Source organism: Phyllostomus hastatus, unplaced genomic scaffold (assembly GCF_019186645.2).
Source record: "Phyllostomus hastatus isolate PE091 unplaced genomic scaffold, TTU_PhHast_1.1 phas_contig_195, whole genome shotgun sequence".
Classification (NCBI taxonomy): Eukaryota; Metazoa; Chordata; class Mammalia; order Chiroptera; family Phyllostomidae; genus Phyllostomus; species Phyllostomus hastatus.
In genome coordinates, this window is record NW_025333706.1 from 4,248,101 (window position 1) to 4,262,371 (window position 14,271).

The 14,271-nt window shown below is 52.9% G+C and overlaps 1 protein-coding gene across 12 annotated transcripts in view; it reads right to left on the reverse strand.

The window, feature by feature from the left end:
* Positions 1-9,391, reverse strand: part of WNK2 (WNK lysine deficient protein kinase 2) — a 132,241-nt gene extending 122,850 nt beyond the window's left edge. For all 12 annotated transcript variants that reach the window (XM_045833832.1, XM_045833830.1, XM_045833835.1 and 9 more), the window contains exons 1-2: positions 9,180-9,391; positions 8,108-8,775 (exon numbers count right to left, since the gene is read on the reverse strand). In XM_045833832.1, coding sequence (XP_045689788.1) covers positions 8,108-8,773 — 666 coding nt within the window. In that variant the 5' untranslated portion in view covers positions 8,774-8,775; positions 9,180-9,391. The remainder of the gene's footprint in view (positions 1-8,107; positions 8,776-9,179) is intronic.
* Between the last annotated feature and the right edge of the window lie 4,880 nt (positions 9,392-14,271).

Here is a 14,271-nt window from a genome sequence, read left to right on the forward strand (position 1 = left end):
ATCATCCACAGATGATGAGGCCCATGTCAAAGGTTGTGGGGACTACACCCTTCTCATCAGCTGAGATGGACTCGCCTTGGCCAAGAGACACCAGTCAGCAGTGCCTACAGGGGGCTGGCCTGACTGACATCTGCAATCCTAACTGGTATCACCCACAGCACCTTGCAGAATGTGGCCTGAGTGTACTCAGGCGGGAACACAAGACAGTCCAGAACGTGGTCTCTGTAAGAGGAAAAAAAAAAAGGCAAGGCCACAAAAGTTTCAAAAATAATGATAAAAAAACGGTAGGGACTGTCCTATATTAAAATTGACATGACAACCAGATGCAATGCACCACTCTTGACTGAGTCTTGGATCCAGATGGGAAACTGCTGAGCACCGCTGGGAGCACAGTCCACATCGAATTTGTGGCTGACAGCATCCAGTTGGCTTTACTTGTGACACAGCTGTGATTTTATGAGAAATGTCCTCATTCCTCTAGGAGGTGCTGCTGGAGTGTTCAGGGCGAAGTGTAAATGAGCCAGAATAAAGCATATGCAGAGAAAGATATAAAGCAAATGTGGCAAAATGTTAAAAACTGGTAACGCCAACTTCCCTAAGTTTTTCAAAACAAAAGAATTCATTGAGAAATTAAATTGCTGACAGAGGCGAAAGCTCCGATGAGGAAAGAGGAGAGGGTGGGGAGACCGGGTCACAGGATGGATGGGGATCCCCTCCACAGCCTAGTAATGGGAAGAACAGGACGGGGGCAGCAGTGGCCTCTGGAGGCACCAAAAGCTAGGCAGAGAAGAGCCTCATGGAACAATGGCACCAGGAAGATCCTGGACGGATGAAGAAACCAAGACAGCTACCACCCCTCCCTACCTACAAAACACACTATGCCCAGCTCCAGGGAACAGACCATAACCTACCTGTGCCATCAAGTCTTTCCCAGAGCCCCTTGAAATCCAATTCTAACCAGGGAGACTGAAGAGGATTAACAGTAAACATTTTCCTTTACAAATGAAAATGTGGACACCTAAACCTAACCTCTACCTAACCACCCACTTACTTCCCACTTTCAAATGTGGTTGTAATTCCTGGAGCTTTGACAGCCTGTCTGCTGCTGTGAGGCAGTAAGACTGGGGACAAATCAAACATGGCTGAGAAGTAGAGAGGTCTCTGTCCCTGCCAACACTGCAGCTCTCAACTGGACATCTCAAAGTTTCAGATTCTGGGGATGATCAAAGTTCTGCATCGCTTACTTCCATTTGGCTTGTAGCTGAGAGTTTCCCAGCCCTTTGGCTCCTGAGCAAGCGCACACAGAGCCAGAAAAGCCAGGGCTTTGGGGAAAAGTGGACATTGAAGGGAGGATGGATCCTTCCAGGGCAGCTTCCTGCCTAAGCAAAGCATGGAGTCTCGAGGGCAGAGCCAGCTTTCCATGTTGAACTCTCCAGCATAGCCAACTCCAACACTCTTTGCAAAAGAGCCAAGACATGCCCTGGGAACATCTGCACCTCTACAAACAGCTGGCCCAACACATCACTCCCCAGAGCCCATCCTGGTCTCATGAGACACTGGGAAAATGAAAGAAAAAAATGGAGGGGGTACCTCCGACACCCATCCCTTTAACAGCTTCACAACACAGCAGGAGCTTTATAGGCTCTGGGAAGTCCCAGACATCTTCTTTAACAAGGTGTCTGTTAAGGTCTTTGGCCCATTTCTGAATCTAACTCTGTTCTCTTATTGTTGAGTCCTTTTTTTTTTTAAAGATTGCATTTATTCATTTTAGAGAGGGAAGGGAGGGAGATAGATAGATAGAGAGGGGGAGAGAGAGAGAGAGAGAGAGAGAGAGAGAGAGAGAGAAACATCAATGTGCAGTTGCTGGGGGTTATGGCCTGCAACCCAGGAATGTACCCTGGCTGGGAATCGAACCTGGGACACTTTGGTTCCCAGCCCGCACTCAATCCACTGAGCTACGCCAGCCAGGGCTTATTGTTGAGTTCTTTAAGAATTCTTTGTATATTCTGGGAAACAGTCCATTACTAGGTATGTGTCTGGCAAAGATTTTCTTTGGGTCTGTGTTTTGTCTTTGCATTAGTGCCCTACTGAGCAGAAGTTTTTCATTTTAATAAAGTTCGACTTAACAGTTTTATTTGGCGTTGTATCTAAAAAGTTATCTCCACAACCAAAGTCACCTAGGTTTTCTCCTATGTTATTACCTAAGAGTTTTATAGTTTTGCATTTTACAGTTAGGTATGTGATCCAGTATGAGTTAACTTTTGTGAAGGAAGTAAGTTTTGCATCCAGATTCAATGCCTGCATGTGTATGTCCAGCTGTTCCAGCACCATTTGTTAAAATGGCCATCTCTCTCCACTGCACTGCCTTTGTTCCTTTGTCAACAGACTGTTCACCATATTATGTGGGTCTGTTTCTGGACTCTCTACTATGTTCCAGTGATCTATTTGTCTATTCGCTCACCAATGCACACTGACTCTTTTCCAAAAAACTTAATATATTATTAAAAAGCTGACAAAAATTAGATGTAGTAATCAAGTCTTCAAGGTAATCTCAGAATTCAACCCTCCCAGGAAAAGAGCCAGATTTGAAAAGTCTTTGCCTCATCTGCAGCTAGAAGGATGGGGCTAGGTGTTCAGCCTGCCTGCACAGAGGTCCCACACCACCCAGGGTGCTTTCTCTTGTCTGCAGGTAGCCTCCCTACTTCTCTAGGTGAATTGCTCTCCACTTCAATCTGTGCTTCTTAAAACTGTTTACTTGAAGTGGAGCAAGCATGGCAAGAGAAAAGCATCACTGTCAGTGCATGCTCTGTGCTGAATGCTGGACACACTTCTCAACAGCCTCCATGGCCCCCTGAAGGCTGGCTAACACTATCCTCAATGTACAGAAGGGTAAACTGAGAATCACAAAGGCAAGTACCTTTGAAGGGCCTCCCTGCCAGGAAGCTGTGGGGCTGGGGTCTTAATGCTGCAGGCCTCCTGCTTCTGGGATGTTAGTGTGCCTGGCTGCAGGGCTCCTGAACATCCCTTACAACTACCGTAGGCAGATGCCAACACCTACCTCACCTCTCAGCCCAGGTGGACCATAAAGGAGACCCAGGCAGGTGACCCAAACCTCTGCTGGACCAGGTCAAGTTTTCTTCCACCAAAGCAGTGGCCTGGAGCTCTGTGTTATCATGTTGGGCATTATTTAGTTCTGGCCTGAAGCTGGTCCAAGCCATGGGCCCCAAGAGATGCTCACAGTCACACAGAGGGCCAGAAGTGTGAGCTGTTAAGCAAGGTAAATGGCAAGCCCACCAGCACATGACTGTAGGGTAGATTCTCCCCACATGCTTCCCCCTGCTCTCTCTCCTGCAGGCTTCTCATAAACGCCCCTCCAGGAGGTGGTCCTGCTCACAGGATGAAACCAGAGCACACACCCAACAAATACTGGCTGAGTCAATGAACCACAGCACCCTACACTCTTGAGCTCTGGGCACTGGACCTGGCATCCAGAACCTTCTGGACCATGTACTCCCTCTCCTCCTCTTAGCAATTCTTTTTCTTACCACCATCATGTTCTGGCCCAAAACCTACCAGCAAAGTTCACCCACCTTGGAGTAAGCCCCCACCCACCACCTAGAAATGACACGGGGGTAGGGAGATGTCCACTAGCTCTCTCAGGGAGTAAGACTGTCTGGGCCCAAGTCACTTAGTGATCTGGCCCTGATTCAGGCTCAGCTGATGCCTCATACATCAGAGCCTCCAAGGGTGCCCACAGAGGCACACACAGCCTCAGGAGCATCTGTTTCCAACAGAGAAGGAGCCAAGAATGCCTGACATGCCCATGATGGAAACCCACATCTCAGGCCACTTGTCCACTGTCATTGACCACATCCATCTCACTAACACCACTTAGGCAGGGGTGGGGCCTTTGGGTGCTGGGCACCCACATCTCTGTACTAGCAGAGGGAGCAGGAAAGCCATCTTTACAGCCTCTAGGTAGCTGGTGCCAGCCTTTCTCACCAACCAAACCAGAATCATGGTTGGTGTGATATATGATTGTCACTCAGCGTTGGCATCCAACTAATTTCAAAATACAGATTTCCCAACAAAACTAAATTCTTCAAAGAGTAATAAAAATAACAAAGCAGGGTAACCGCCTGGCAAATTGATTCGAGCCCTTTTTAAGTGTCCTGCTATAATACGCAAGTATGGTCTCCTGGGCACACCAGCTGCTCAGGGCTCCTCTGAAAGCAGATGAGGCCCTTGGGAGCACCTCTCAACCCTGGGTAGAGGCTGCTTGGTACCGCAGGTTGTGTGCCTGGCCTGTCTATGAAAGGCAATTGTGAACCTGCACGAGCACGTGGGTGAGCTCACTCAGGTGGGGTACCCATGGCCACAGGAGAGACAACTGGGCCGCACCAACAACAGGCAGACCTGGTCACCCTCTGAAGATAGTAAGTGGACCAGTGCAGTCAGCATGGACACATTCAGCAAGCCCCCAGGTGCGCCATCCACATCCGAGGCACAGAGAGTAAATAGGACACAGACACCTGGCTGGGGCAGGCAGGTGGGGAACACAGTGCCTCTGTGGCCTCACCAAAGGAACACCAGCAGGTCACACATTATCAGGTCCTGTGGTCCCCACATCCAGAAGCCACTCCCCAGCCTGGAGCCCAGGCCACCACCACCCCTATAGAAACCCAGCCACCCGCAGGCAGCATAGAACAGCAGGATGGCTTCAAAACAGCACTTGGGAGATCCAGGGCCTGAGTAGTGGGGCCCAGCCCCCAGGGTACCCTGAGAGGGTCCGACGGTGCTTGGGTGCAAGGTCAAGGACTCGCAGCCCCTTGAGGTAGGAGGGCCCTGCATGCCAGACATCACCATGGGAAGCAAAGTCTCCACATGGGATCCCCCAGGAAGTGCCCAGCCCTACAACGGCAGCTCACAGGAGCCTCCCATGGGAGGAGGCAGCACAGAGAGCAAAGGCCCTGAAGGCAGGGGCCAGTGACAGGAGGGGTGGCATTGGCAGGCGGGCTGAAAACATGGTTCTCTCCGAGGCGGTCCAGGCCACTTCCAACTATGCTTCCAGAAAGTGGCTGGATCTAGAATGGCTTTGTTTTCTCTATTCAGGTCTCATGCCAGCACAGAAGTGAGAGAGTGACCCGAGTTACCCAGAACAGGATCAGTGGTCCAGACTCATTCCTTCCAGGCAGCCCAGAGTCAAGAACAAGCCCTATGGACCGGTTTGATAGGACCTGTTTGATAGCGCTGTTTGATAGGATGGGGTCTTTGTGGGAGCAGAGCTAGCCAAAGAAGGACCTGGGTATATGGGAAACATGAGACAGCGAGGGCGGTGATTCTGGGTGCATCTGTACTTCCTCCATTGCTATCGTGACATGGTCTGATGCCAAGAATGAAAGTTCATTAAGAAGAAAAGAGACAGGGAGGTACTGCTTTAAAGTGGTTCCCCCCAAATCAGTGTCACCTCTGGACGGCTGGAAAATCCAAGAGGTGACATACCTCACTGCCCTTCACTGTGAGGTGAATATATACTGCTCTCTCTGCAATAGTAACATGGGAGGAAATTGGGAGTCAGGGGGACCTGATGGCCTCCAAGCTAGACTTATAAGATCCAGGAATGTGCCCTGACCTTCCCTTGACAGGAAATCCCACAAAAGTGAGCAGGTTATACTGTGTCAGTTCTGGGGAAGCCAGCAGGTACCAACACCTCCCTGCATCCAGAGGGTAAGAGAATTAAACAGACTTTGGAAGGTGAGCTTTCAGGGCATTCCAAACCTGCTGGCCAAGGTACTTCTGGGGATAGAGAAGAGAGTTCACGGGAGGGAGGAATCCTTCCATATAAAGCTCCCTGGCTGAGGGCAACACTCTAAGAGACCGGCCCTCCACTGGGAGGGAGACCTGACACCCAGGAATTCCGGGGCGGGGTGGGGGGGGGGGAGTAGAAGAACATCTCTACACTGTAAACCCCTCCCCAGGCACAAAGCCAGCAGGCCATACATCACATTCTTCCAATGCACAGCGGTCGAGAGGCCTAACCTGGCGCCCTACCCTCCACACTCATCTCCAATCCTAAACAGACTGTCATACCAGGCCAGGGCCTCTTCCTACGAAGCTACAATCTCCCTCTGCCATGCAGGTCCTCGCTGGTGGCCTTGGGTGGGGGGTCCTCAACAATAAAGTGGGAGAAACAGCAGCCCCCTTGTCGGTGAGGAGGAAGCTAAACACACAGCAAGTTCTTGGCTGTCCTAAGCTGGTCCCTCTCAGCCCTGCCAAGCAGAAGGCAGGCAGCTGACCCCAAATGCTGCACACTGGCCAAAGGCAAACCTTACACTATATCCCTTGTTGGGGCAGATACTGGGATGGTTTCCGTACTGGCTTAGGGCTCCTAGTATCTCCTGGTCAAGGAATGTCACCGAATTGGAAGCCATCTCCAGCCTTTTCACCACCACCCAAAGTCCAGGATAAACAACTCCTGGACAGCAACAGGCTCTACCTCTCTGAGCTCTGCTCAGGAACCAGGAGGCAAAATCACTTGCCTTCCCTTAAAGGAAACGGGAGGTAACAACCTCCTCCTCCAAAGGTCACAGCACCTACAATGCCTCAACCAGATCACCAGGGTTCTGCTGCTAAAGTCCAACTCAGAACTGTGCCTGCTGCAGCTACCCCACTCTTGTCCTCCCTGGCACAGGCATTCCACGAGGGAGCACTGGTGGGTACTCAGGCTGCCATGTTGGCTCACTTGGCAAGAGCAAGAAGGTGAGGAGGCATGGTTATTCTCAAGAAGCAAAAATCCTCTTTCCCCCGCTGATCTTCCCTCTCCGTATCTTCCCTCCACTATCCATTTTTATGCAGCAGTGATGTCCACTCACTCCCAAGCCATCGCCAGCACACCTCAGGAACCTCAAGGCACCTCTCAGCAGAGCCATGAAGGAGACGAGCTGTCAGCTGCTCACGAAGGACTCCCTGGGACACCTACATTTCCATGGCAGAAAAGGGGCTTCAAAGAGGGGTGACCTCTGGAGTTCTTTGTCTCAGGAGAAAGGCTAAGGGTGGGCCAGCCAGCACCAACAAATTAGCCCAGTTCTCGCTCGCCCGCTTGCTCTCTCCCTCTCATTCTCACACACACATACATACACACACACAAACATACATATGCACACTCCAGCCAGAACCTAGAGGACAGAGCAACCAAATCCTTTTAAGCCAAAAAGGCAGGAGGCCTGCAGTGTGGCCAGTGGCTTTGCATCAAGCCTGAAAGGCTTGGTTAACTTTACAGGGTACTGGTGTAGGCTTACACCCCTGAGGCCAGCCCCATGCTGGACAGCTGCCCACCCCCCCCCAAAAGACAGAGGGCCAGTAAACACCCACTGTTACAGGCAAGGATGGCCCAGGGCTGCTCGGGTTACGGTTTATATAATCTTCCAGGGCTGGGGCTGACACAGCCAATGAGGGCAAGGTTATGAAAAATGCATGCCCAGAGCATTTGCCTTTAAAAAAACCCACCCACTTGCATTTTGCGTGACTTGGTTTTAAGACCTCATGCACCCACTTTGTGAACAAATGGGTTTTGAGCCCTCCAGGTATTTCCCTACAGGCCCACCAGGCCCCACCTTAAACAGACTCTGGGTCAGAAGAAGCCCCTTAGAAACCCCAGGCCAGGGCACCTATACCTTGCAAGACTTGGGAAGGTGCACATTTAAGAACAGTTCAAAGTTCTCAAGCCCAGGACACAGGGTCCTGCAGCCCTCACATTGCTTCTGCAAAGACACCAAGATCCATACAACCTGGGTCCTTACAGCCCTGGAATTAAAAGTCAAGAAGGAACAACACTGATAAACACACCCTTCAAGTGCCCACTCTCTGCCCACTCTCCAGTGTGGGCCACCTTGTGACACACTTGGATGCCACACACCAGGAGATTCCTCCTCCATCACCCAATCTGCATCACACAGAGCCACCCTTCATCCGCCGCCATACGTCCAGTCACCCATACATAAGATGACAAACGGCTGCACAAGGGCCACCTACGGCCAGGTAGGACACCACAGGAACAAGGACATGCAGGAGGACACACTCACCCACCCCCTGCCAGAGCACGCCTCACCTGCAGCTCGCACCAGGCCACCTCCACCCAGGTTTCCGTATCCAGACCCTTGTACACGGTCTTGAAAGAGCCACGGCCCAGCTCGATATCGAACTTAAGGAAGCGGCCGTCCAGGGAAGTGGCCACGGCCTTGAGGTCATCCTCATCGTCCTCCTCCTCCTCGGGCTCATCCCGGCGTGCGCGCCCCGGCTCCGGCCTTTCCTCCGGCGTCCCTACGTCCTCCTTCCTCACTGACACCGCCTCCTCTCCCCGCCCGCCGTCTGGGGCGGGCGCCAGCACCGGGTCCAGGCCCGGCTCCTGCGCACCTGCAGGCTCTGAGCCAGGGTCGCTGGGGGTACCCGGAGACGCAGCGGACACGGTGGGCACTGGGGCAGCGGGGCGGTTGCGTGCCCGCTCAGCGATGAGGCGCCGGGTCTTGCAGAGTAGCAGCACCCGGCGCTGCAGGGGCTGCGGGGGCTGCGTGCCCGGCGCCTCCGCAGCTTCCAGGCCTGGCGGTTCCTCCTGGTCCGACTCCACCACGCTGCGCCGCAGGAAGCGCTGCGGCCCGGGCCGCGCCACCCGCGCCCGCGGCACCACCGCGGGCTCCGCCATGCTCGCGGGGCCCGCGCCGCGCCCGGCCTCCATCAGCGCTCCGGGGGAGTCTAGGCGGCTGCCATCGCCGTCCATCTCTGCGGGCAAGGACACACAGGCCGGCGTGAGAGCGGGCCCCACCGCACCTGTCCCAGCTGTAGGATGAGACAGCGCAGCCGCAGCACCCGCGCCCTGCCCCTCCTGTCCCGCCCTTGCCACGGAGGGTCCTTCTGGGCTTTCCCTGAGGAAGGGGCTGCTTACGTGACCCGGAGACTGTTCTGGGGAGGAGGCCGTGCCCTACTCAGCCTAGCCCAGCTCAGTTGGGCTGTCCCTAGGCGGCCGGGGCAGGCTGAAGAGGGGACTGGGAGGTTGTGGAAGACGGAGGAACGGGCTAGGCGGTGGCTCCACAAAGGACGCGGCCGGGGACGCAGCAGGGGTGCGTGAGGAAGGGGTCGCGGTGGCAGGCACACAAAGAAGGCGGGTGGGGGTGCTCAGCACTCACAAGAGCGGGAGCCGTTCATGCCCGAGGCCTGGCAGCCGGGACGAGCAAGGGCGCGTTTCGGGTCAGGAAAACGCGCTCCGGGCCGGGGTCGCTCTCCGGGTCGGGTCGTGACTTGCTCCCTGGAGCCGCCGGCTGTGGGGCTGCGTCTCCGCGTGCTCCTCAAGCTCAGTGCCGCTGCGTTTCGCTGGGGCTCCAACCCGGCTAGGAGGCTCCGCGCGCTAGGAGGGCGGGGCCTGTGCTGCCGGCGCCTGGGCAGGCGCGGTGGGGCGGGGCCTGGCACGCCCACCTGGCCTCCGGGGCTGTCGCCGGCACCTGAGGGCCCGCTCCAATGCCCTCTCTAGACTCTGCTGGCTTCCGCAGCAACAGAAGCCCTCAGTGTCCCCTCAACTCCCACTCTAGGCCGCACTCCTGGGCCCCGAGGCGCTTTGGACTTCCTTGCAGGTCTGTTGAGGGCCCCATGTGTACCGGAGAAGAGACACAGGCTCTCTGCCTCACCTAGCACAGCAGGTGTGCCAGACCTTTGAGCCCTGTGCCAGGGCAGAATGGGCAAGCTCGAGGGCCAGCGACCAGAGCCACTCAGTGGTTCGCCGCCCTCAGAAGACAGCAGGAAGAAGCCTAAGCCCCACTCCCACCCCAACCTGGGCTAAGCCTCCTTGGACGATGGTGTGCTCTTCTCTCACTTAACCAGGATCCATCAGGATCTCACCCCTCACCAGGAGGGCAAGCGCTATAATTATTTTCATTTTTCGTTAAGCAAACTGAGGCTCCAAAGGCAAAAGTTATCTGTTCTAAATCCCAGAGCTCCTAAAACAGGTTGAACTCGCATGTAGGCACATAGGAGCAGGAGAACCTTGCAGAGGCCCCTTGGTCCACAGAGTTCTTCCTCACCCACCTCTGTTAAGTGGTATTGCCCACTTTTACCAGATCTCCCCCACTCCCTGCCGCCTCTGAACTCCCCACAGGCAAGTTATTCTCTTGAGCATCTTGAACCTTGTTGTGGGGAAATGGCATATGGCAAAGACTACACTACTAGTTTTCTAGCCCTGCTCCATGCAAGGCTCTCACTCTGTCCTCCGTAAGCCTGTGATATGTAGTCATTGGCCCATTTCTGGAGCAGGACGTAGAGGCAAGGGGAAGCAGCTGGTCCAAGGGAGACAACAGGCTGTTCTCATGTTGGCCCCACCCCTTGGCATGACACACTGTCAAGCACACAGAAACTTTCAGACACATGGTGTGCCTGTGGGCTGCTGGACCTGGAGCTCTTGGCACAAAGGAACTCAAGTGACATCATACCCTCACAATTAGAGTGGGGTGGGGGGTGTCAAGCTGACTTAAAAGATCAGCAGGACTTTCCGAGATCCTGCAGGGTACTCGAGGGTGCTGATGGGTGCTGAAGCCAGCAGACTGACTTGTGAGGGCTGGCATCTCTTTCCAACTCTGTTCAGTGACACGTGGTAAAGCTGGGAGAATTTACACCATGGGAATGGGGAGATGCCATAGGTAAGGACTCCCCTCCTTCCATGCTCAGAGAGCCATGGTTCCACAAAGTGCTGGCACTGGGCTGGGCATTTGGCACACACCTGTGAAATGTAGTGTGCAGTCCTCACATCCACTTCAGGGATAGGCATCAAACTCTGAGTCCACATGAGGAAGGGACAGCAGCAGACAAGAGCTCTGCCAGCCTGAAGACACCCTTCAATGTGGGGATCTGAGTGATTCCTCCCCCCAGAGTGGGCCTTCCAGGCAGAGGTAGGTAGGTAAAGACCTTACTGTCTTTCCTGTTGAAACTAGAGACCTCAACCTTGCACTACCATTTGCATGGCCTTGGGCCAGTCCCACCCTTGCCAAGCCTCAGTATCCCCCCTGAAGAACGGGACCATCCTGCTTTGTCCCCATGGAAAGACTGCCAATTTCTCCAAGACTCAGTAAGTCTTCGAGGGCACTGTGAGTCCCAAGCCTGTGACAGGCATGCCCAGGCCTGTCCAGGGAAAAACCAAGAAGGGATGGAGCTATGAATGTTCCAGAGAGATGCATTTCAATCTGGCCTCCTCTCAGCTCTCAAAGGGCCAAACAGGTGGTGTGTGGACATTGTGCCTCCCTTATGATGGAGAAGATGGCTGGTCATTCACATTATTGCCTGTGGGCCACTGCCCATCCACAGCTGGCTGATATGCCCAGTATGGCAGCAGCATTCCCACACGTTACAGGGGCAGCTCAGGACCTGGGAGATCAGGGAGAACCTGCCCTGACTGGGTACTACATGCACTTTCAGCCCTTCGGTGTGGTTTCAGGTACCCTGCTTCCATGCCTCCTGTGACAGGGAGCTTACTTCCTCTGCTGACCCATGATCATCATATCAAGACACTTGACATCTCTGAGCCTGCATCTGCCTGACTCTGATGGGGAGAACAAGCACTGCCTGTTTGCTTTACTCGTTGTCCTAAGGATGATATGAGCCAAGCCGGCAGAAGGCCCTCTGCAAACTGCCTGGCCCAGGCCAGAGCTGGCAGCACCTCTCTCTGCTGCCTGGAACAGCTAGCCATCTCAGTGGCTATCAGGCCAAGTGGGTTGATTATCTCCATGGCACAGATGAGTATATTGAGGCCCAGCCCAGAAACTTTCCAAATTTAAGTAGCTTGCTCAAGGCCACAGAGCTAACCACAGTGCCCTTCCCACCTCCCATAGCTGTCACCCCGGCTACCTGGGACTCTAGTGCCAGGAAGCCCCAAGTCTAGTCTGCTCTAATGCCCAGCCTGGTCAGTGAGATGGGCACCTGCAGGCACATACCTGCCCATGTAGATGCACTTCTGGGGCCAGAACCCAGCATGCAACAGAACTAGGTCATCAATTTGCTCATCTGTGAGATGGACATAATAGTTGTGATTAAGTGTTGAGGTACAGTTGGTGTTCAACAAAAGCTCACTCATGGAAGCAGAGAACCCACCCTCTACCTCTGCTCACATCAGGCCCCAGAAGGCTCACCAGTAGGAAGGGTGCGGTTTATCTTGCCCGAGGGAGCCCAAATGCCAGGTACTATCCCTGTGTGAGCTCAGGCAGCCCAGGACAGTGTAGCGATCAGACCCAGTGCAGCTGGGCCACCTCCCTGAGCCCTCCTGCAGGCCACAGCACAGGGAGGCAGCCCCACACCTGTGATAAGGAGCCACTGGCTCACTGGACAATAGTAGACAGAGATGGGTCAGAGACGGCACCTCAGGGACCTGCACCCAAAGGAAAAGTGCTGTTGGGTGTCTGAAGGAGGTCAAGCGTGGCTGGGAAGGTGAATGCTGGGCCCCTGTACTCTGACACTACCAGATGGGGCTCCCCACCCAATTGGGGGCACAGTGTTCTATAACATAGTCTTTATTTTATTCTTCTTCATAATTAATTAATAAGTTGATATAACACTTCCTTTACTCCAAAATTTAAAAATGTGTTTGTTTTTTAAATACCAGCTTTATTGAGGCATAATTCCCACACCATAGAATTCACTCTTTTAAAGTGTACAATTCAGTGGTTTTTAGTGTCTTCACAGAGTTGTATGACCACCACCACTCTCTAATTCCAGAATATTTTCATCAGTCCAAAAGGAATCCTGTTCAGCCCTGGCTAGTGTGGCTCAATTGGTTGGACCATCATCCTATAAATCGAAAGGTTGCCTGTTCTATTCACAGTCAGGGCTCATACCTAGGTTGTGGGTTTCGTCCCTTGTCAGCCTGCATATAAGAGGCAACTGATGGATGTTTCTCTCCCTCTCTCTCTCCCTCCCTTCTCCTCTCTCTAAAATCAATAACCATTTCCTTAGGTAAGCACTTTAAAAAGAAGAAGAAGAAGGAGAAGAAAAAGGAGAAGACCCCTCTCCCTCTCTCAGGCCCAGGCAACCAGTAATCTACTTGCTGCCTCTATGGATTTACCTGTTCTGAACTTTTTATACATGGACTCTAAGAGTATGTGGTCTTTTGTGACTGGCTTCTTCCACTCAACATGATTGAAAGTTTCATCCATGTTGCAGCAGGTATCAGTACTTCATTCCTTTCTGTGGCTGAAATATATTCATTGTATGGATATACATACTGATTTTTTAAAAGCATATTCTCATTATAGAAAATTAATAAAATAGTGTGTGGGGGGGGAGGGGGCTCTGCCAGCAGGACCCCCCCAACCCCCAGCCACCATGATTGAGAATAAGTCTACCAAGACATGATCTGCTTGGGGAGGAAAAGTGGCTGATCTCTCAAAGGAGAAGGGCCAAAGAGCCTTTTCTTCAATGGGTTTTTATTGGGTCCCTTTGCACAGGAATACACGTAAAGCTCATTAATCATTGTCAGGCAGTAAGGATCAAACAATAGGTAACAAAGAACTCTGAGGGCCTATTTTGAGTCAGGGTCAGTTAGCCAAAGAGTAATAAAACTTTTGAGGAACAAACTCACTTCTTGCTTGGACCCTTATTTAATTGAGAGCATTCTAAACAAAGCTTTACATATGCTTTTCTAGGCCTGATTGCCCTAGGGAATCCACCCTTTCCAGCACAGGGTGATAACCACCACCAGCATTGTCTCAGGCTTAAGTCAGGCAGGGGTAGCAAGGCAGCCAAGAGATTAGGAGACTTCTCGCAGACAGAGTGAGGACTCAGGCCATGTCATAGCCGAGGGGCAAGGGTCCATCACCCCTTTTTGTTTTAGCCCTCCCAAGTCCTTTCTTGGGGCCTCCACGTGATCATGCCTGTCTTAGATTGTTCCCCTCTTGGGGAATCTTACCTGTCATTGGCTAACCAACCAAGCATTGGTGGCCAGTTATGGATGAAGTAAAAGGAGCAGAAGCTGTGCTCCTGCCAGGGAGATAAGCTTGGTCTCCTTAGTGGCTTCTGTTCTGAAGGTTGCTCCCTCAGCCTTAGCCATGGGGAGAGGGGTTACAGCTTCTGAACCCAGGCAGGGCAGTTCCTAACAAGATAGAAAAAGTAAAAACAAAACTTTTTAAAGTGGTGCTTGTGTTGGTATCAAAGTGTGACTCCCAGGGCACCCACTGTAGCCAGCACAGGTCTGTTCTCAGCAGGCTCACATCAAATAAGCAAATTGCAATTCGAATATTTTACTCT